At 41.1% G+C, this 21139-nt stretch overlaps 2 protein-coding genes across 3 annotated transcripts; one reads left to right on the forward strand and one right to left on the reverse strand.

Moving 5' to 3' along the window:
• srsf2a (serine and arginine rich splicing factor 2a) lies at positions 1-3655 on the reverse strand. Its single transcript, XM_030775214.1, has 3 exons — positions 3185-3655; positions 2166-2470; positions 1-944 (listed from the first exon to the last, which is right to left on the reverse strand). Exons 1-2 carry the CDS (start codon positions 3538-3540, stop codon positions 2173-2175), a joined length of 654 nt encoding a protein of 217 aa, XP_030631074.1. The 5' UTR covers positions 3541-3655; the 3' UTR covers positions 1-944; positions 2166-2172.
• A 1378-nt stretch (positions 3656-5033) lies between these two features.
• Positions 5034-21115, forward strand: rnf157 (ring finger protein 157). Of its 2 annotated transcripts, XM_030775409.1 has the most exons (20): positions 5034-5121; positions 6479-6597; positions 9438-9526; positions 10278-10424; positions 11111-11228; positions 11622-11688; positions 11804-11847; positions 12203-12250; positions 12535-12606; positions 12985-13144; positions 13491-13603; positions 14164-14399; positions 14753-14861; positions 15192-15300; positions 15831-16012; positions 17237-17302; positions 17573-17621; positions 18946-19065; positions 20526-20532; positions 20974-21115. In XM_030775409.1, the coding sequence occupies exons 1-20, from the start codon at positions 5034-5036 to the stop codon at positions 21113-21115; spliced, it is 2085 nt and encodes a 694-aa protein (XP_030631269.1). The 2 variants fall into 2 exon arrangements, with proteins under 2 accessions (XP_030631269.1, XP_030631268.1); XM_030775408.1 differs by lacking the exon at positions 20526-20532 and having other exon boundaries at positions 20964-21115.
• Positions 21116-21139: the final 24 nt, after the last annotated feature.

Genomic DNA, 21139 nt, shown 5'->3' on the forward strand with positions numbered 1-21139 from the left:
GTTTATTAACATTCACATCGCAGTGATAGTTAACTGTATAGTTCAAAAGTTTTGCCCGAAGCTGATTTAACATTTTTTTGAGGACTTTACATGACTGTTCTAGGAAGAAGAAGAAAAAAAAAAAAAAAGGTTGTTCTGCTGTTGCCAATTTAGGGGGAGGAAAAAAAAAATCAAATCAAGGCGTTACACAGGAGCAACCAGGAGAATACTGGAAACAGCCAAGCACTCTGCACCGAGACGCGTCACCTTTACAGCTAACCAGCAATATTCAACTGCTACGCAACTGCGCCTAGTGCACAAAAGATACACAAGAGACAATGTTAGACTCAGGATGGTTTTGAAATTACCACTGATCAATTAAAAGAACATATGTGTCACAATAAGAGAACCAAATACATTACTATAGGACAATAGCGTTTATTCTGACCATCTCTCATCCAAATTCATTTTTATTGACTTGCTTAAAAGAAAAACAGAAAAGAAAAGTACAGGCCTTTTCAATTGGCCAAATAATTTTTCTGCGAATACCTAAGGTTTCAGAGGTGGTCACATTCATTTAATACAGACACAACTTCACTTTTTTTTCCCCAAAATGATGGGTGACAGAAAAGATGAATAACTTTTGATTTAAAAAAAAAAGAACTTACTTTATTGTCTGCGAGTTGCAAATACATGGGGTACTTAAATTCAAACACTACCAAAAATGGGGGAGGGGAAGTCATTACCTTATTGCCCAAACTTAAGTATAATGAAAATTTTAATGGCATTACATAAGATCCAGTATATGATAGAAAATAATTCAGAGCAACTGAAAGCAAAGAAATCATTAAAAAGATTTTAGACCAAGTTACAATAACCTTTTGGTCTGACATCACAATTTTGCAGTCCTTGAATGGACCTTTCCGTTCGGCAAGTTCCACACTGAGGTCTCAGTCACTTGACATCTAGAAAAGAAGAGAATTTAGAAAATGTCAGTTTCAAGAGAGCCACGGTATAATTTTAGGATAGGCTTATGATGCAACCAAGAACTGTGTGGTAATCATCCTTACGGAAATGTCTTCTCTTTCTGGAATCTTCCATTTACAAATGGGCTATTAGATTACCAGCCATGGCAACCATGCCAACATTGGTTCTGTATTCACACAAATGGATGCTTAGCAAGTAACCTTTGGAAAATTAAGCCAACAAACCTGAGGGGTGAGGTTTTTTTTTCCCCTACAAAGCCATTTTAAAAGGTCACCAGCCAAATGTTCAGAAAAGTTCAAATCCAATTTGCATAGCCCATCCAATTAGAACTCTGAATTCTGTTAACGACTCAGCTGATCACCTTGTTAAACTGACTTTGTGAAACCACCCCTTGTGTCTGTCTGGCTTTCGTCTATGCGACCATAGACATTAGCGAGTGACGTGGATGATGAAGGAGGGTCTCAGAGTCCATTGTCCATCAAACGTACCTCAACACCACCTCAACACTCATAGAGACCGACCTGCTCCATAGCAACCGCCAACCAGCAGCAGGCAGCCAATGGGCGGATCACACACTAACTGCTCTCAAACTGCCCCCAAACTCCTCTTTTGCAAACAGGAATCAGCAGCTTGGAGGAAAGAATTCCACATTTAGATGAATGGTTTCCACCCAAAATTTCAATTTTTTTTTTCTTCCCCAAAAATGTACTTACGTCTTTGGCCCAACTGACATTCTATGTGATCTCCATCAAAATCTGGAGTGCAAGTTTTAGCTTGTGTGTTTCTATGCATGCCTGGGACCCATGATGATGGATTTCCATCAATGTAGCACCTCAATTTAAACACCACAAATAGGCCTAAACAGCATACACTGACCTGTTGGAGCGAGGTGCCTCTATACAAACACATAGACATGCCTATTAGTGCTGAATGTAAGGTCTATTCTGATAGACTTTCATGGTGTAGGATTGGCACTATTCATGTGACACTGCTCTGTCTATGTTAAAGGCACAAATCTATGTGACGACAAAATGAATTCTGATTGCACTGATAAAACTGACCATTCAAAATTAAGCGTGGGTGACAAATTTTAAAATAAGCTACATGCAACAACTGAAATAGTAGACGAAGGCGACAAATTGTTTTTTGTTTTTAAAAAAGGTGTGGTGCACTGCTAACAACCCATTATATGAACCTACCCAAACTTCATGACTCTGGAACTCCGTTGTCCTCAGGAGATTTGGGTCGGCTTCCAGACCTTGATCTCGACTTTGACCCTCTGTTTGAAGCCGGAGTGTGACTCCTGGAGCGTGACTTTGATTTGGACCTTGAGCGGGACCTGGACGCTGACTTGGACCTGCTCCTGCGAGGAGTGCGGGTCTTTGAGCGAGAACGGGAGCGGGAGTAAGACCTGGATCTTGATCGGCTGTAGCGGGATCGGCTGCGTGACCGGGAACGGCTTCTGCTCCTCGATCGGCTGTGTCTCCTGCGTCGTGGGCTCCGGCTATAAATAATACGACAATTGACACTTAAAACTTTTAAAAAGATTCAAATAACTCAAGCTAGTTCAGCTCACGGTTTACTTGCAGTACTACTCGGCACCATTTGACCACACGACACATGCAGTATTGAAATAACAGGAATTTGGCTTATAGCCCTTGCTGGCTGTGACACTTTAACGACGCACTGGACACGCAATGTACCACGACTTAACGCAGTGATCAGCTGAGTGAGAATTACAATTTGGTTATATTTAAATCAACAGAGGTTGTGAAGAAGTAATGTCAAAGTTAACACAGAACTGACTAACAAAACCGAAAGGTCAGATGCTCCCATTTACTGAAACATGAACACACATGCTCAGACAATATTTCGTGCAAACCGAAATGCAAATTGACATCACTGAGACCAATGTAATGACTACTGACTTATCAAGGCAGTCTGGAAGAGTACCGGACGGCTAACATTTGCCATTCACTTCATGTATTTATTGCGAGACATCTCAACGGTCTACTCTGGCTAATTTGACTAACCTAAGCTAGTTAGCCTATCTAGCTAATTTTGTTAGCTGGGTAGGCTAAATTAAGGCCGGTTTTCTCATAAAAAGAAAGTACTACTGTGGATAAAAAAAATAATGGCAGACACTGTTTCCTCACATCAAATGCCCAAGGCCTTATACAACCGATAAATCACAAGTCACTCCAAAGCCGTAACTCACCTCCGACTTCTCCGTCCATAGCCTCCGTATCTACGCGGAGGTGCTCCTCTGCGCCCGTAGTGAGAGTCCGGTGGGCGCCCGTACCGGGCCATCTGTACCCTCAACTCGCGCCCGTCCAGGAGGGCACCATCCATCGCGTCCATTGCATCCTCTGCGTCTCTTTTGTCGTGAAAGCGCACAAATGCAAAACCTCTGCTTTCTTTCGTGTATCTATCACGCGGAATATAAACGTCTCCAACGCGGCCATACTTCTCAAAAACACGCCGCAACGTTTCTGGGGACGTGCGATAAGTCAGATTATCGACTTTCAGAGAAGTCATGCCCTCCACATCGGGCGGTGGTCTACCGTAACTCATCTTTACTAATTAAAAAGGAAAGATTTAGCAAAGACAGCAGGGTTACCTTAGCCTAAAAAAAAAGAATAAAAATATCTGAAACAACTCACGATAATGTTTTCTCAATGCAACGCACGCCGCGCGGTTCAACTTAAAATGGCGGTAACAGGGTTTCCGGGGTTGGCCCTTTATTTCCGACTGGAAAGTAGAAACCACTGCCACCTACGGATAGTATTTGGTATTGTTCCAAAGATTAAGTGATGTTTCATGGGCTGCTAGATAATAACCTGTATTGTTGAAACAGCCTATGAATATGTCCTTAGAGTACACAGAGTTGTCTAAGTTAAAATGTGTCGAGATATTTTCAGAAACAATGGGTATTCTGTCAAAACATTTTTTTGAAAAGCCACCACAGTGTACAAACTGACAAGTGCGGAATAAATATTATGATAGTTTGGAATGAAGACTGCCACCATCTTAAAAAACGGCAGCGTTTCTGTATCGTGGAACCAATATTAAAATTCTTCTGCTATCAGTATGCACCCAGTTACGAAACTACAACAAAACAAACTAAGTTTCAGTCAAAACTTTAGCCAGTTTGAATTAGTAGTAATCAACCCTCGCTGTGATATCCAAATATTCATTGATTAATAAATAAACAAATTCAGTGCATACCAGGTGATATATCATTTGGGGGGCGGGGGATGAAATAGGTTTAATGTCTTAATGTGGAAAGGAATATCGAACAACCTGTTTGAACTGCTTGCGAAGCGAAGCTTTATGTTGTTCTTGTTTATTTTGTTCATGACAACCAAACAGACTAAAGGTCGTCCGGTTTTCCATTTGTGTTGAGGAATTAAGGTTTCCACAACAGTGTCGCAAAATTACGGCCTTCCTAAAGGGCACTACTGCTCAATAGCATAATCACAACTGCACTGCAGTGAATCTCGTGCAATATTTCGGGAAGGTCACGGTAGCAAACCAGGGGCTGTATTGTACTGCGCAAAACCCAAGTCTGGATTTATGCCTGACGTCAGAGGTAGCCATTAGAGCCCTCCGTTGACAGTTACAGCTTGGAAATAGAGCATAGATAAGCATCAGCATCCCAACAGTACCGCCAAGAGGCAGTTGAGCGGAGAGGATGTCGTGTGCACCGTTACATTGCTCAAACTCCCATTCTTTTTTTCCAAAGCGGCATTTAACGCCGCAGTGAGGCGAAGAATGCCGCACAAAGCAAAAGGATAGTCGTGGGCCAAGTTTTTGGGACGCATTTGCTTCAGTGTCTCAAAACAGAACAGCGATCGCGGAACACGGAGCTTAGAGGGAGGCATTAAGAACAGCAACTAATCCCATGAATATAGACAATATCAACAATAAAAGCGCTCGCTGAACTGTATCATTTATTGCGTTGAAAGGTAAGAGATGAACACGTTCAAGGAGAGGGAGGACTAGGATTTTAGAGTATTACCGCGCGTGTGGTGTGAACATTCAGCTGAATTTGAAATTTACCTGAAATGGGAGCTTTGACAAGCAGACAGAATGCTGGAGTGGAGGAGGTCGACATCCCATCCAATTCTGTTTACAGATACCCACCGAAAACCGGTAAGAGGTCCAATATAATTTTTTTTTCTTATTTGATTTAAACCATGTGAGGTCAAAATGATAACACGTTATTATTTAGATAGTATTGTTGTTGTTGTTGTTGTTATTATTATTATTATTATTACTGCTATTATTAGTAGTAAAAATATTTCTGAGGGTCAGCGCGAAATACAAGAAAAATTGTACCTTACCGTAGCATTTCCCCATATGGGGAAAAGCTACGTTAGGCCCGCTGAGCCGTTTGCTGCAGAATGAAGATTTCGGTATATTTCATTACAAATGTAGATCTTTTTTTCTAGTAGTGCAAGGGAATTATCGAAAGAGTCTCATTTGTGGGAAAATGACATAGTTGCGTATCGAACGGGAGAGGTTGAGGTACTTTTTACACTTGAAGCCAAAACCACTGCCCCAGTGTTGCTGATCCGGAGAGATCAGATTCAACCCGAACAGAATGTGTAATTGTTAAAACGATCCTGAGAGACGTTATGGACGCGGGTATTCTTCTATGCATTGATTTTTACATACTTGCATACTGTGAGTGTGCCTTTAATTAGTTAGGCTTAGTGAAGGAAGCATGTTGTTTTACTTTTTATGTAGAACATATTTCAGTTTTAAGGCACAAACGTGAGGTTTGTAAATTTATAAAGGGTGTCTCCCATTAATGAGTATCAGAAGGACCCCAGATGATTGTAGAACTATCTAAGTAACCAGACACCTGTGTGGCCTGTTTTTTGTTGTTGTTGTTGTTGTTGTTTTTAGCTTTTACTACCGGATGGTTCACTTTTTCATGTGCAACGATTACTCTTTCTGTGTCTGGCACATCATAAATCCACCGACCTGGATTTCTCCTTTTCTTTCTCCCATATGTCCTAAAAGTCACCTGACACTACCAATATCTGTCACTTTCCCTTCATCTGCTGTGTCCCCTGTTTGCCAGTCCTGTCATCTTCACAGTTTAATGGAAATAAAGCTGTATGTAATGTGTTCCTTAGAGAAAAACTGGGTGTATTTTCTGTAACCAACATAAGATAAATTGACACGCAACATGAGTCAGAGTGTTGAAGACAAACTGACATATTTCTGAAATGATAACCTCCAAAAATTGTACAGAAATACAATTTTTTTTTTATGACGTATTTACAGTTACTGTGCTCAGATTTCACACAAATTGAAGGGTGAAAAGAGGCCCCTGGAATGGCATAGGCTTTGAAATGCTTTTTTTTTTTTTTAATTTTAGCAGTTGTTAAGACGATTGTTTTGTGATTTTGAGTAACATTGCTTTGGATTTGGATGCACAGCCACAAGAAAATGTGTTCCTGACATAATGACTGAATACACTTTTCTTTTTCACTTACAGGGAGCTACTTTGCCAGTCATTTTATCATGGGAGGAGAAAAGTTTGATTCTACCCATCCCGAAGGCTACCTGTTTGGGGAGAATACGGACCTCAACTTCTTAGGGAACAGGCCAGTGGTGGTAGGTCCTACTTTAAACCAAAATCTGATTGGACATGGTACAGGTTGAGCATCCCTTATCCGAATTTCCCGAGACCAGAAGTGTTTTAGATTTTGGATTTTTTTTCAGATTTTGGAATATACATAATTTGAATATTTGAATATACATAATGAGATATGTTGGTGCCAACAGAGCATCAGAGCCCCACATGTGCAAGTGTGGTCAGGCGTAGAGGTTTCCACTTGTGGCCTATATAACCTATATAAAATGATTAAAAAAAATTACATGTAAAATTTTCCAGAGTTTGAGTAATTCTTCAGAAAGTGAAATCGGTGTGAATTTGCTGCTTGTACAAACAGTGCCAAATATATGTTTGGGTTCAATGTTGTCAAAGGTTTTAAGTACAAATCTTAGTTGCTAAGATGTTTTGTAATCCTGTTTATTCCTGGATCTTGGTTGATTTCCATTTGTGTTTGACGCTAATCCTCAAAATATATATATAATCTCTTGGAATACTCTTCTGTCCATCTTCTTTCATTGCAGCATCCCTCAATATGACCTTTCTAAATCTGAAATAACATATGTCATTTTTATTAGGTTAACCTGCAGTCAAATTTTAGTACAAATATTTTTAGTACAAACACAGGAACCATTGAAACATATATGGATTCGTTAACAAATTACCGTCAAAGCTTAACTAAAATGGTGTTTAAATGCATCTGATATCTGCCTTACTTGTTGCTCACTGAAATGAAATGTAATGTGAAAATCAGATCCTCAACTAGCTCCCACTTCTTTACTATCTCTCCCATTTGTGTTAATCAGCACAGCATCTGGGAATAACTCACTGTAAAACCACTTAATTTTGATGAGCTAAACTATCTTATGCACACTGTAACTTCTGTACTTTTTTATTTTAAAATTTGATCAGTAAATCGCCAGTATTGATTCTGTAATATCTTTCTCGGTTATGTATTCCTTGGGCTGTTTTCTGGAGGTAAATATTTCTTCAAAGCAGGTGGTTATGCCACCAAATTATAGTCTAAATATCATCCATGTGTGAAGAATGTTGAAAGGAATTGAGTCACTGCGGCTGCAGTGCAGTAGGGTGTCCAAAATACGTGGGGGTTTTTTTTTCATTCTTTTTCCCAGCACCCTAATAATTTCTGTCAAAGAGAAGAAAATTTCAGGATAGGTGTCACATGGATGAGAACATCAATGATTTCATCTACTAAAAGCAGAAGCTACACCAGAAAACATGGTGCATTCAGAATCGATGTTATGAATGACAGTGCTTTTCAACATATAGGCCCTAAACTTTCCACCTTGGATTTGTCAGAGAACAAATTTGTCAAGTCATTCAGTCTACAGTGGAGTTTAGAATCCCAGACATGTTACATCAGAGTACACGTTAGTCTTTTAGAGATATGAAAAGCAGACAGTGGGAATTCGGAGCTATGGCATCAGTTTTCTGTAGTGTAGTGCAGAGATCCACAAAGAACCATAACTGAGACTTTTAAATGGAATTTATTCCAGCCTTGGCAGACTAAGATGCCAGTTCTCAATTTTTGGCTCATTTTGTAAACTAATTTCAGAACAGACGTTTTCAAATGCAAATTCATTGTTTTTTGTTTTGTTTTGTTTTGGTTTTTTTCATTATCTGTAGCAAGGTGTGTACTGTTCTTTAACCAAATCTGAAAGAAAGGTTGTTTTTTTTTTCAGCATTACACACTCTGCTTTTCAGCATAAGCTATTGCAGTGCAAAGGATAATATGGAGGCACAAAGGAATGTATTTGAGTGTGTGACTGTGAATGTGTGCTTATTCATTTTCTGTAGTGGTTTGTGTGTGCGTGTGTGTGCTGCTTTGTGCAGTGTTCTACTGCAGGCTTCGTTTGTGTGTGTGTGTGAGAGAGAGAGAGAGAGAGAGAGAGAGAGCGAGATGGAGAGAAAGAGTGTGTGTGCGTAGCACGCGTGTGTGTGTGAGCCAGCTCTGTGCTGTAACAGCTTGCTCCGTCTCTAAGCAGACAGGCCAGTGATGTTGCGGATTTAAATGGGGGCTTAGCAGTGGTAATACAAAGAGTCACACTCAGGCCCTGCTCCCTGGAGAGGGGGGGTGGTTTAACCCAGACACTCAGGCACGTGGACATGTCTGTGCAAAGTAGATTTTTTTTGTTTTGTTTTGTTTTTTCAAAGCCAGAAAACAACCACACACGCACACACATGCACACACAAAGATAATGGAGGAGACTAAAATAAAAACAGAAATCAATGTTCTGAAGAATTGTGTCATAAGAGATTCAAGAATCGTCCAATCAATAAATCACTTAGTGCAGTCTAGCATGCTGCAGCGACACTGTGGTTTGTCTGCACGTAAAAAAAAAAAAAAAAGGGAGAAAAGTCAATGAGAAGGAGTGAGGGCAGTACTCTGTGTTCGGTGCTTGTCCTTGGTCTTTTAAGGTCAGTATCTGTTAGGCTTCATCTTCAACAGACAATAACATCGTGTTCTTCACAATGACAAACTCCTGAAGTCCCCAACAGACAGCTAAGGCAATGAGGGAGTGTACGAAAGTCTCTCCTGCTTCATATAATTACCACCATCCATTTATTTTTTAGGTGAAAAGAGAGTGGTGTTATTATCAGATGATGTTGGATATTACTAATACACATCTTAAAATATATGTATTATTTTATTTAATATTATTTAATTTACTATGAATATTATTCTCTATATTATACAGAAATTGTATATTTTTGCATTTATGTATGGCAGTATATGAAGAGTGGTGCTGTGAGGCTTTTTCTAGTCGTGTAATTGCTTGTTTTTGACTGTGTTTTTTTTTTCTTGTTCTTTTTAATCTAGTTTCCGTATAATGCCCCACCCCCTCACGAGCCAGTCAAGACCCTGCGGAGTCTTATCAATATTCGTAAAGACACACTGCGATTGGTCAGGTGAGATTGCCATGCAGTAGAGGAGCTTGTGTGGCAAACACACACTCACACAGACACACACACAGACAGACACACACACACACACACACACTCACCCAAGGACTGCTTATCTCATTTAATCCTGCAGGGAAAAAATGCATGCACATTTTTCATGCAGGCTATTGGTTATATAACTATAAAAATCTTAATGGTTAAATAATATAAAATACATAATATAAAATACATACGTGTGTGTGTATGTATGTATGTATCAAACGTAAACAAACAAAATAACAAAATATCAATCAAATATTTTTATGAAGTCAGTACGTGATATGATGATGTTAATTATCAATGTAAGGGATTGCCGAAAATAAACGTATATGGTTTTCCTCGCTCACCTCGGATGTTTCCAGAAACACAATGAGCCCTGTGCTCTGTTGGCTAATGAACAGACTCATTAGCCTTTTAAATGGGCTTTAGCGATAGCAGCGGGTTTTGTTATTAGCCTTGTCCTTGAGAGACACCACTGCTCCGTCAGCTCTCTCTGCTTCCTCTTGTTTAATGCAAACCTTTGTGCCTAATTTAGCCCGTCCTCATTCATCAGCGTCTTCTTCTCACAGAGAGAATGTGAGAGTAAAACTCTTGAGAGGTCCAGGCACAATGCAGGGACAAGATCAATCAAAACAATACCATATACAACCTGTTTTTCGTGACGTTGTGGAAATGTCAGAAACCCTGGGTTAAATGCTGACTGTGATGTTGTTTGTAGATGCAGTGAAGATCTGAAACTGCCTGGAGAAGATGCTAGCAAATGCCGCAGCTGCTTCAATATCGAGTTTACGTTTGATGCCGACACACAGGTTGCCATCACCATATACTACCAAGCCATTGAAGAGTTTCACAATGGTGTTCCCATGTAAGTGTGCGCGTGGACCTTTTCCTTAGTCACATGATCCTCAGGTTTTGTCTTCAGGTTGAAAGCGTCATTCTGTATAACACTACCTCAATGTAGTTAGCTTATTTGTCTTTGGAACGTTTTGTCACCTTGACCATAAAACAAAATGCACTCACTGTTAACATTGGTGTCATGAAGCAGATGTGAAATATTCACGTCTGGACAAGGATCAATATTTGACATAATTTTAGGGGAAATGTCAATATTTGACAGTGTTATGATTTTACACTCGGTCAGTTAGAGGCCGGGATATCTCTGTTCTGTTTTCATGTGTATTCCAATGTGATTTCATAAATGTTACTGCTGTTTTGTTTGTTTATTTGTTTGTTTGTTTTCATTTTTGAAAATACAGCAAACAAGGTTTATAAAACAAAAAATGTACTAATTGGATAAGATTTTAACCAGTGTCAGAAATAGTAACTTTTCACATGACTGTTTTAGTGACTTTTCATATAATTGTGAAACTAAAAAATCTATGACATCAGATTATTAATGTTTCCTCAAACGTCAATATCTAACATCTTTTAATTAGCTCAAGTAGATATATAGATACATGTGATTATTCATTTTTAAGATTTTTAAGAAAATCCCCCTTTTTCTTCTCTCTCTCTCTCTCTCTCTCTCTCTCTCTCTCTCTGTATTGATAGATACCTGCCCCAGGACAGTTCACTGCAGTCTGAGACAGTGCATTTTAAGCGTGGCGTCTGCCAGCAGTTCTGTCTGCCGTCTCATTCTGTCAACCTGTCTGAGTGGGCAGATGATGAGGTATGGCATTTTCCTTATCTGTGCTGGGCTGTTTGTGTGTGTGTCTGTGGTAGTGTGTGTATGTGTGTGTGCGTGTGTGTGTGCATGCGTTTCAGTGCATTAGCGAGACAATATATTGGTAATTCAAGACATTCTAAGGCTGAGGCAGTATCGAAGTTGTAACAGCAAGCACAGAGATAAATCTTCTAATGGGATGGATACAGTCAGTATGTGTGTACATCACTCGTCTTTAAAACAAATGTTGGATATCCCTGGTTAGATTTTACAGATAAATGTATATATGTACATATATATAAAATCATAAATGTTAAGTATATAAATTTTATATGTTTAAAAATGTTTTTTGAATGTCAGATTTTGACTCTGGAGAACTAATATCTTTTTGCTGTATAGCTACTCTTTGACATGGACAAAGACGTCTATCCAATGGTTGTACAGGCTGTAGTAGATGAGGGGGATGGTGAGTTGAAGGTCTTTTTTTTTTTCATCACATTTTATTGGAAATCAAATGGAGACGTGTATGAGGGAATCTGTCAAAATAATGTCGATCCTTCTCTCTTCTCTTCTTTCCACAGAACATTTGGTGCATTCTCATGTCCTCCTGGCCACCTTTGAGAAGGTACAATTTTTCAAAATGTGTTTCTGTAGGACATTTTTTGGAAAATGAAACGCTGTAGATTAACAGATTAAAAGTTTATCAAGATGAAATAATGTTTTGGTTTTTTTTTTTTGTTCTGTAAATGTTCATTAAACATGGTTATATTCATCTGAGTTCTGAGAACTTCCCCTCAGCACTGAAAAAGGTCATTTTCATTTTGTTAAAAGATATCCACTGTGACTGGAGTTTTATAATGAATGGCCGTCCTCTGAGAGAGGGCTGGGAATCAGTCAGGCTTGTCCAGGCTCGGCCCTACTGATGGTTCAAATGTGCTTTATTCCGCTAAAATTACGTGTTCTTTCCCTTCCTGCAACAGCACATGGACGGCAGCTACTGTGTGAAACCTCTCAAGCAAAAACAAGTGGTGAGGGCCCTGTTTTGTGTCGGCAGTGTGTACCTTAATTAGCTTCATTATCCTCATAGAAATGCTATCGTTGTCACTTACAAGCAAATCATGGAATGAATTTTGTGCACGAGTTGACATGACTATGCTGAGCCTGTTTTTTTGTCAAATCAAACTTATTCAAACAAATGTTGTACGCTGAGGGAGATCGAAAACGGGAGGATCCAGTCATTCTTTACTAACGATCATCTCGCGTAATGTTAGCCTGCTAGCATGCTAACAAGCGTGTGATTGATATGATCCAGGTGGATGGAGTCAGTTACCTGCTTCAGGAAATATACGGCATTGAGAACAAATACAACAGTCAGGAATCCAAGGTAACTCATTGGCAAGAGTCTCCTTCTTTTCATGAAATATAACACAGTTGGTCAGTTAGCATTATCATTTGGAAGAGCATAAATGTTTCTTGTTAGGCTTTCATTGACATCGACATAAAGACCAAATTTATGAGTGTTAAATTAACTCTGACTGTGTCTCCATCATCCCACAGATACTCTCAGAGTTAATTTACTTTATAACATAAAAAACTCTCTTAGAGTTAATGTAACTCTTTCAGAGTAAATTTCACACTGGCAGGTTTACTGTGTAGCTTTGCTTGCCACTACAATCTATAATAGTTTATGTATCTGAACAGTTATCTGGAATCCCTTTAATGGCGTCTGAATGCCCAGAAAATGACAGGGATTTCTTCTCAGGTGGCTGACGACCAGATTAGCGACAACAGTGCCGAGTGTGTGGTGTGTCTGTCGGACGTGAGGGACACGCTCATCCTGCCGTGCAGGCACCTGTGTCTGTGCAACGCCTGCGCAGACACACTGCGTTACCAGGCCAACTGCTGTCCTATCTGCCGTCTTCGTGAGTAACAGACCTCACACAGCATGGAGGCCGTGTCCTCAGCTGAGATACACATGTTTACTTGTTTCGACACAAAACTATTATTGTCTCTGGACGCTTTGAATAATGAACAGGAGGTCACCAGAAGGCTTTAATTCAGGTATTTTAGAATTACTTTGTACTGAGATAGACAGAGTGAGACTTTAAGTGAGACATTAAAACTTAAGTACATCTGGATGTGCCTCGGTTGATTGTTATCTATAGCATATTATCAGTACTGTAGTTGCCCCAAACAATGAACCGTTGCTTTGATGGCCTATATAATCATCTTTTTAAGATGGCTGCTCTCTGTTGTCGTTCCCTGCAGCATTCCGAGCTCTGCTACAGATCCGAGCCATGAGGAAAAAGCTGAGCCCTCTTTCTCCATCCGGATTCAACCCTGTCATCACATCGCAAACCTCTGACTCAGAGGAACACTCGGTAACCAATCAGATTCTCTGTTTGTCTCCTGATCTAAAGGCAGGATGGTTATTTTCTTGCACTGAACCATGAACGTCAAGACTGCCTTAACTAGCACTTTCTAAATACATGTGTTCTCATGAATGCATGGGTCTAAAAGAGTTTATCTGCAGTAGCAGACCTGACGCTTGCAGAATACATTTGAGAGACTTATTTAAGAGAAAATGAAGATGGAGATGGGGGCCGGGGACTGGTGAAGGAGAACTGATAGGGCTTTGGTGTTCTGGGTTTGGCATCATTATGGCTTGACAGTGGTTTGATTTTACACTCTGTCCCTATAAGAGATAGTGAAGGAAAGCAGGAGTGAGACAGGGATGAGAGATGGAGGTGATGATGGTGGTGGTGCTGTAGAAATGGATGAGTGGATGGATTTTTTGCAAATACGACTCCTAAATAACTCTGTTTATATAGTTTATATATTAACACGATTTTGACTTTGCTATCATGTACATTATTTGGTTTAATAAATAGTGAGTGTGTGTGTGTGTGTGTGTGTGTGTGTGTGTGTGTGTGTGTTTCAGTCATCAGAGCACATCCCACCAGGTTACGAGGCTGTGTCCCTTCTTGAGGCTCTGAATGGACCCCTTAACCCATCTCCATCGGCCCCTCCTGTCCAGGGCCTGACAGGAGGCCACGTCTCTGGGAGTCTACCTACATACGGCAGCGAGAGTCACCACACGCCCACTCACGCTCTCTCCCCGCTGGAGCACTCAGTCAACTCCAGCCAGGCGCTCAAACTCAAGAGGAGTGGCTCCAAGTGTGTGACCGCACACACACACAGACACACACACACACACACACACACTCAAACGTCTTATCTTAACCAGGGAGTCAGGAACCATACCACAGTCCTTCCTTCATAATGGATGTCTATAAATGTCTGTCCATAAGGATCTAGATATATGCTGACAAGTACTTCTTTATGTTCTCTCTCAGAAATGTTTATGTATATCTTAACATTGAAATGGATATGAAGCCTTACAGTGTTAGTTTGGCAAGAACAGTATGTGGCAGCCTACATCTCATTACATTTCAGAGTTCTCTGCGATGAATTCATAAAGTATTTTAAGATATGAATACTAAACATGGTGCATTTTGGGAACCTGCCAGGTCTCTCTCCCAGAATTCCTCAGTTCTACCTGAGGAGGAAGATGAGAAGTCATGCAGCGAGTCTGAAGTGCAGGCGTGCCGGAGGAAACTGTCAGGGGACCAGCAGGAGGTACACACACGCACACACACACACACACACACGCACGCACACGCACGCACACGTGCGCGCACAGAGGTGTCTGTGAATAACCATGAGGTACAAAAACACAAACTGCATATGGATCAGCTGGATGTAAACACACAAACACAGAAAAATATACCACTGTAATCTCATATATATATATCCATTAACACTGTGCCAGTTTCTGTCTTTAACTCTCAGATATGACAGGCAAGTTATGTGAACACATTGAAGCTGAATAGCCTCCCGAAGTGTTAGCGGCAAGCGATTCAGTTTGTCTTAATTGTGATGGCGTTTTATCTCTGTCTGTATAAACAGTGTGGTGTGACTCCTGAGAGTGATAACCTCACACTGTCATCTTCTGGAGCCATAGACCAGTCCTCCTGCACTGGGACCCCTCTGTCTTCCACCATCACGTCCCCTGAAGGTGGGGCTCACATAGAGACTCAATCGTGACCAGTGGTGCACACTTCTGGGGGGTGTTCCAGAAAGCAGGTTTAGTGAAAACTCAGTTAGTTCACTCAGAGTAAGTAGTAAACCTGCTAGTAGAAGAGCCCTATGGCTTCATTCTCCTAGCAGAACAAAGCCATAGGGCTCTATTAGGAGGTTTACTACTTGCTCTTAGTGAACTAACTCTGAGTTTTCACTAAACCTGTTTTCTGGAACACCCCACAGGTCTTCAAAAGGTCCAGAATATCTCCACTTTTATTTTAACCAGAATATCTTTCCAGATTCTGCACCAAGAACTATTTTCTACTGACCACCTAAAGAATACACTTTATTGCCCAAGATGCAGAATTTCAAACCCTGAGTTGGGGACAACTGAGAAATCTAGCATAACTTTATATCTTTCCAAAACTAAAGCTCTGCACCTTGGCTTTGGACTCAGGAATCATTTTTTCAAGGACATGTATCAGCTCCCCCAATGTCTGCTCATTCTTCTTTTTCTTTCCCCAGACCCAGTGAGCAGTAGCTTGGCTCAGTCGGTCATGTCCATGGCGTCATCCCACAGTCGGCACTCCCAGATCAGCACAGACACCCTGTCCTCCATGTCCGGATCCTACATGGCTCCTGCAGATGGAGAGGAGAACCAGGAGACTCCCATGGACAGCCGGGGACCCTCCCAGCAGGAGGGGGAGGTGAGAGAAGAGACTTGGGAAGCCTCATTCCCTAGGGCTGCAGGTTCATTAGCTCTGGTTTGTAAGGAGACAGTTCTTGAGTGTTTCATCATGCTGTGATTCCTGGGGGAATAGCAAATCACCAGCTAGGTGAAAAGTGGATTGACAAAGCCAGAGAAACACAGAAGAAAAATAGCAGGGTAAAAAAGGCCGATTTATTCAGCCCTTTACCACTAAAAATACTCTGGTCTGACTCTGGTCTGTCAAAACACAAGTCATGTGAATGTGCATTAATTCTGTATAACCACACCCACCTGCACGTATTTAACATAAAAAATGAGTGCATACATAAACAGGATCCTAGAATACTATACAGATTTCTGCTAATAAATTTACACAACTGATGGGGCCCATGAAATTGACATCAAGGTCAAGACTGCTCATACATGCCCATACATGTTGTATAACATGTTGTACATTGAAAGATGTTCCCAGTGCATCATCCTTCTTATACCAGGGCTAATTAGCCACAGTGATTGATAGAAAATGGGTTTGATGTTTACAAACACATTCAAAGTCATTAATGAAAAAAAGAAAGTACCTGCTAAAAGGCACAGAGCAGAGCTGGTACTGACACATGGAAGAGAAATGTAAGTAGGTAACTGACCACTCCACCAAACTGCAGGACGTTATTTGGATGTCAATGCGTATTGACGTACTAGACATTGGACCAAGTCATCTATTAGTAAAGAACAACACTTTGTATGTGCCATATCACATGCCCCTGCTGCTTGCCTTTTTCTTTTTTTTTTTTTTTTTTTTTTTTTTTTCTGAATAACTGGCTTTCTCTCCGTGCATTATCCCTTACATAACTCAAATGACCAAACAACTCAAAAATCAAGAGCCTTGATAACCTTCAGCAAAATAAAAAAAAAAAAGAAAAAGTAAAAGTCTTCAAAGGAAATAGCTTTAGCCTGGGAGCAAGCTGTCCTCAAACTGTCCAAGGCCCCGCCTTTTAAAAGCCCCTCCTTTTTCGGGCCCGGAGAGGCCGTCTTTTAAGCTGGAGCTGACAAGCTGTGTAGTCATCTCTAGACGTGTCTTGTCGGTCCTGTGGGGAAACACCCAGTTCTGCCCAGTGGGCCACTGCAGCGTGATGAAACAACCTGTGTCTGTGTGAAGAAGTTTAACTTGCCGAGAACCGTCTGTGTACACGTCAAAACTTTCTTCCTTTTTGCTCTTTTGCAGGAAATCCCAAGCGAATCGAAAGATCATAACTTTGTAGTGGCGATCATTGAAGAGCAAGATTCAGAGGTATCAAAGAAAAACTCACTCTTAATTGTCCCTCACGGAAAACAGATCTGTATCTAACATTTTAGTGGAAGTACTCCATCAAATAGGATTTCTTAGTTTGTCAGAGAGTCAAATATCAAAGCGATCCAGCCGCAGAACAGCTCTGGAACATTCCTGTTTGATGGTCTTTTGGTTCAAGTTATCTTGCTAATTGCAAAATTGTACTTCTCTGAAGTACGGTCCCTCATTCATCCTCTGGGCCTCTGTCTCCATCGTTTTTTCCTTTCACAGGGAAATGACGTCACAGAGGAAGACTGTCCGTCTCCCACTAATGAGCAGGGTAAATATAATTTCTCTCTCTCTCTCTCTCTCTCTCTCTCTCTCTCCAACATACTGTTCTTATCAGTGAAGCAAAGGAAACGTTTTAGAGTGTTATGTCATATCCAGGCCTCTTGGTGGCATGTTGTCCCTTTGAAAACCACTCGGCTAACCTGCTGTGCTCATTGACGTATCCAGCGAGTGTTTGGAAGCAGTTATTCACCGTAGATTCAGTGACACTGTGTGACTGAAGAGTATAACCTTGTTGTGAATGAACTGAATGAGTCCATGTTCATTCATTGTCTGCGTTATGTGCTTTGCACCCACACTTTCAGTGTTAACATTTCATTCAGTGAGTGAATCAAATGATCGCGACTCATGTTATCAGCCTTGGGCATTTGTTAATAGCTGTGTTTAATTCATACTTAGTTACTCCGTGTCCTCCTAGGCCTAAATGGAGGGAATGAAAAGATTCATAATTCACAATGAAAAGATCCATAAGAATCCCAGCTGTGTCATACACACCGACTCTGCTGTCAGAACACACCGAGCTGAGGTCTTCAGATAAATATGTGTGTGTCACACTCCCTTTAGAGTGGTGGTCAAGGATAGTGAGACAACTTGTAAAACATGCCATTGGAGTCAGTAATACCTGTATCTGTATTAGATGCTTCTTTTGGGTCTGAACCTGTACTTACATGCTTATATTCGTTTTTCATCATATGTAAGAGTGGTCCTTTTGTTTGAGCTTATTTTAAGTATTTCTTCTTGGTGTTTGCAAGTGCAAATGTGTGCTTTTTGCAAGTGTGTATATGAATTGCTGCTGATGGAAGTCATTATGCATGTATGTTTAATAAGTACTGCTGTTCTCTCTGAAGATAAAATGCTTGTTCATTTTCAAACTAAATAATGTTTCTCGTTCATCATTGAATTGTCTGTAGTGTTGATGAATTCTTTGTGATTTTAGAATGATAGTTCTACCCCCTCCCCTCTTTGCTCCTTCCGAATCTGTATGGAGGCCCAGAAACATTTTCCCTTTGAGCGCTATACACATTAAGGCTTATTTACACACTTGTGTAAATGTGTATGTGCATCCACAGCTACACAGCCATGCAGTGAGCAGGCCTGCTGCCTCCATAGCTTTCCATCCCAGCGTGGCTGCTCCATTTCAACCCAGTCTGCATTGCCTCATACTCCTCTGATACATGCACCGCCCACACTGTACTGTACTGCCCACATTGCTCTGGCCACGCCCACCAGCACAAGCTCCACCCACCTCCATCTCCCCAACTCTGCTCTGCTGCTCTGCCTTGGCTGCTCTGTTTGACCTCTGACCTCGCTTGCAGGTGTGCGCAGGAGGAGCGAAGTGTCTTGTCCAGAGTTGGACAATAACAATCAGGGCCAGTCGGCCAGCCACTGTCTGACAGGCCTGGACAATGAGCAGGCTCCTGATGGCCCGTATGCTGGTGAGTGGAGCAACCTATCGAACATGGACATGGTCTGATTGGAGGGAGAATATCTGATCACGTGTGATGATGACTGAGTGGGGTCAAAATTAGAGAGCCTCTAGTGAATGGTTTTTTGTTTTTGTTTTTTTTTTGTTTTTTTCGTAAGTCATGAGTTAGTGATGAAATGGTGCCTGAACGGTGTTCACTTTTAGAGTGCAGCGGACGCTATCTTAGTGTTTAGAGCACTGAGACAAATGCAGGAAACTCATCTGCTTCTCCACTCATCCCCCTCATTATCGCCCCCCCCACCCCCCCACATACCGAAGCCATGAGCCTCCTCTCTCTTTTCACTTCTTCCTCATATTTAGACACAGAGCCAGCTTGGAATGATATGTGAGTGTCAAGAGTGTCCCTGTGTGTGTGTGTGTGTGTGTGTGTGTGTGTGTGTGTGTGTGTGTGTGTGTGTGTGTGTGTGTGTGTGTGTGTGTTAAGTTCATGTTCAGCATCTCTCCCTGCGCTGCTTTTGCTGACACTGTGTGACCCATGCCCACTCATTGTCCTGCTCTCTCCCTTTTCTGTTTCCAAAAGGACTTTTTAGACTGGTAGCCCCTGTAGGCAGACCTCTCTTAGACTGGCCCTAGACTAAACCGAATGGATCATCTCCATTCAGAATGCAGTTTAGTCCAGTACTAGGCTTAAGGCCACGACCCTGCCGATAAACTCATGAGAGGAATTAAGAGGAACGCTCAGTTTGAGAAAAAACTGATACGCATCTTTGGACTTTGATAGAGAAATTTCTGAATGACAGGATTTTTCCTTTCTTTTGTTTTGATTTATTTCAGGTACAAAGTTCAACTGAAAAGCAAAAGCAAAAAATCTCTTGTAAAATGATGGAATGTTCTGAAAGGATAAAATATAAATACAAGATTTTTGAGAATGATCACCCCTTGTGTTGAAATGATGAGAAAGATTTCTTACTGAATTGGCTTTTGCTTAATGGAATAGACTCTAACATCATCTACTTTTGAGTCCATTGTATGTGCTGGTCTTGCTTTAAATAATTTAATGTGGTGATTATGATGAAATGTATTTCATCACGATGAAAAAGCATTTGCTCGCAGTTAGTTGCATTTTTGGTGAGTTTGTCGGCTAACATTAAAAGAACAGACACCTAGTGGATTCTTAGAGCTAAAACTGGAGATCTTTACTCTAGCAATGAACCAGAGGTCTCTGATTGAGGAATATGCATGCGCTCCTCTATAGAGCTAACAATTGTTGAAAGACCCTGAACCCCTGTGTTGTATTTCCTGTCCTTTCACTGTCTAACTCTCCTCTCTGTGAATGTCTGACTGATTCTCTTGGTGTGCTGTAAATGTGCTGTGTTCTCTCTCTCTCTCTCTCTCTCTCTCTCTCTCTCCTCCCATCCCTTCCCATCTCTCTCTCTCTCTCTCTGGATGTCTGTGGAATGGACAGATGAGAGCTCGTGTCCTGTTCACATTGAGGAATAGGTATGCCATTCTTGGTTAGCTAACTGAATGCTTGCTAAGCAAGGCAGGAATGCACAGAGAAGTCACTTTCTTTTTTTATTATTATTATTATTATTATTGTCCTTGCACAACTCACTTTATTATCGGTGAGGCCCTGATATACTGCGTGGAAATATGGAATGAAATGCTTTTTTTTATTTGTCTGTGTCTTTGTCCTTGTTCATCTCCCTTCTGAGAAATGAATATGTTAATAAATTCATCTTCATCTGGCATTCTTTCTCAGATGGTGCATCTCTTCCACTCAAACCCCCCCCCCACGACCAACACACACAGTCATCTTCCCTGTTCATTTCATTCACCATTTCTCTCCACATATTGTCTTGACCCTCTCCCTCACTCATTCTCTTTCTCTGTCTCTCGCCCTGGCAGGTCTGAACAGGTACATTGAGTCGTATCGGCATGGTCGCGAGTCCCTGCCTCAGCACGCCTCAACCAGTAACATTAACCTGGAGGAACAAGGGGTGACCAATGAGAGGGCCAGTCCCAAAAACACTCCCCGTCGTGGACCCTTGGCTGTGTAACCCCAACCGTTCCTTCATCTCCAA

This window comes from Chanos chanos, chromosome 5, assembly GCF_902362185.1.
Source record: "Chanos chanos chromosome 5, fChaCha1.1, whole genome shotgun sequence".
Taxonomy (NCBI): Eukaryota; Metazoa; Chordata; class Actinopteri; order Gonorynchiformes; family Chanidae; genus Chanos; species Chanos chanos.

Excerpts from the sequence above, each read along its gene's own strand:
- srsf2a (XM_030775214.1), bottom strand. The coding sequence starts at position 3,540 with ATGAGTTACGGTAGACCACCGCCCGATGTGGAGGGCATGACTTCTCTG. Across the intron at positions 2,471-3,184 it reads TATGGACGGAGAAGTCGGAG|CCGGAGCCCACGACGCAGGA; the intron begins GTGAGTTACGGC and ends TATTATTTATAG.
- rnf157 (XM_030775408.1), top strand. The coding sequence starts at position 5,034 with ATGGGAGCTTTGACAAGCAGACAGAATGCTGGAGTGGAGGAGGTCGAC. Across the intron at positions 5,122-6,478 it reads CAGATACCCACCGAAAACCG|GGAGCTACTTTGCCAGTCAT; the intron begins GTAAGAGGTCCA and ends TTTCACTTACAG. Across the intron at positions 13,145-13,490 it reads CTGTCCTATCTGCCGTCTTC|CATTCCGAGCTCTGCTACAG; the intron begins GTGAGTAACAGA and ends CGTTCCCTGCAG.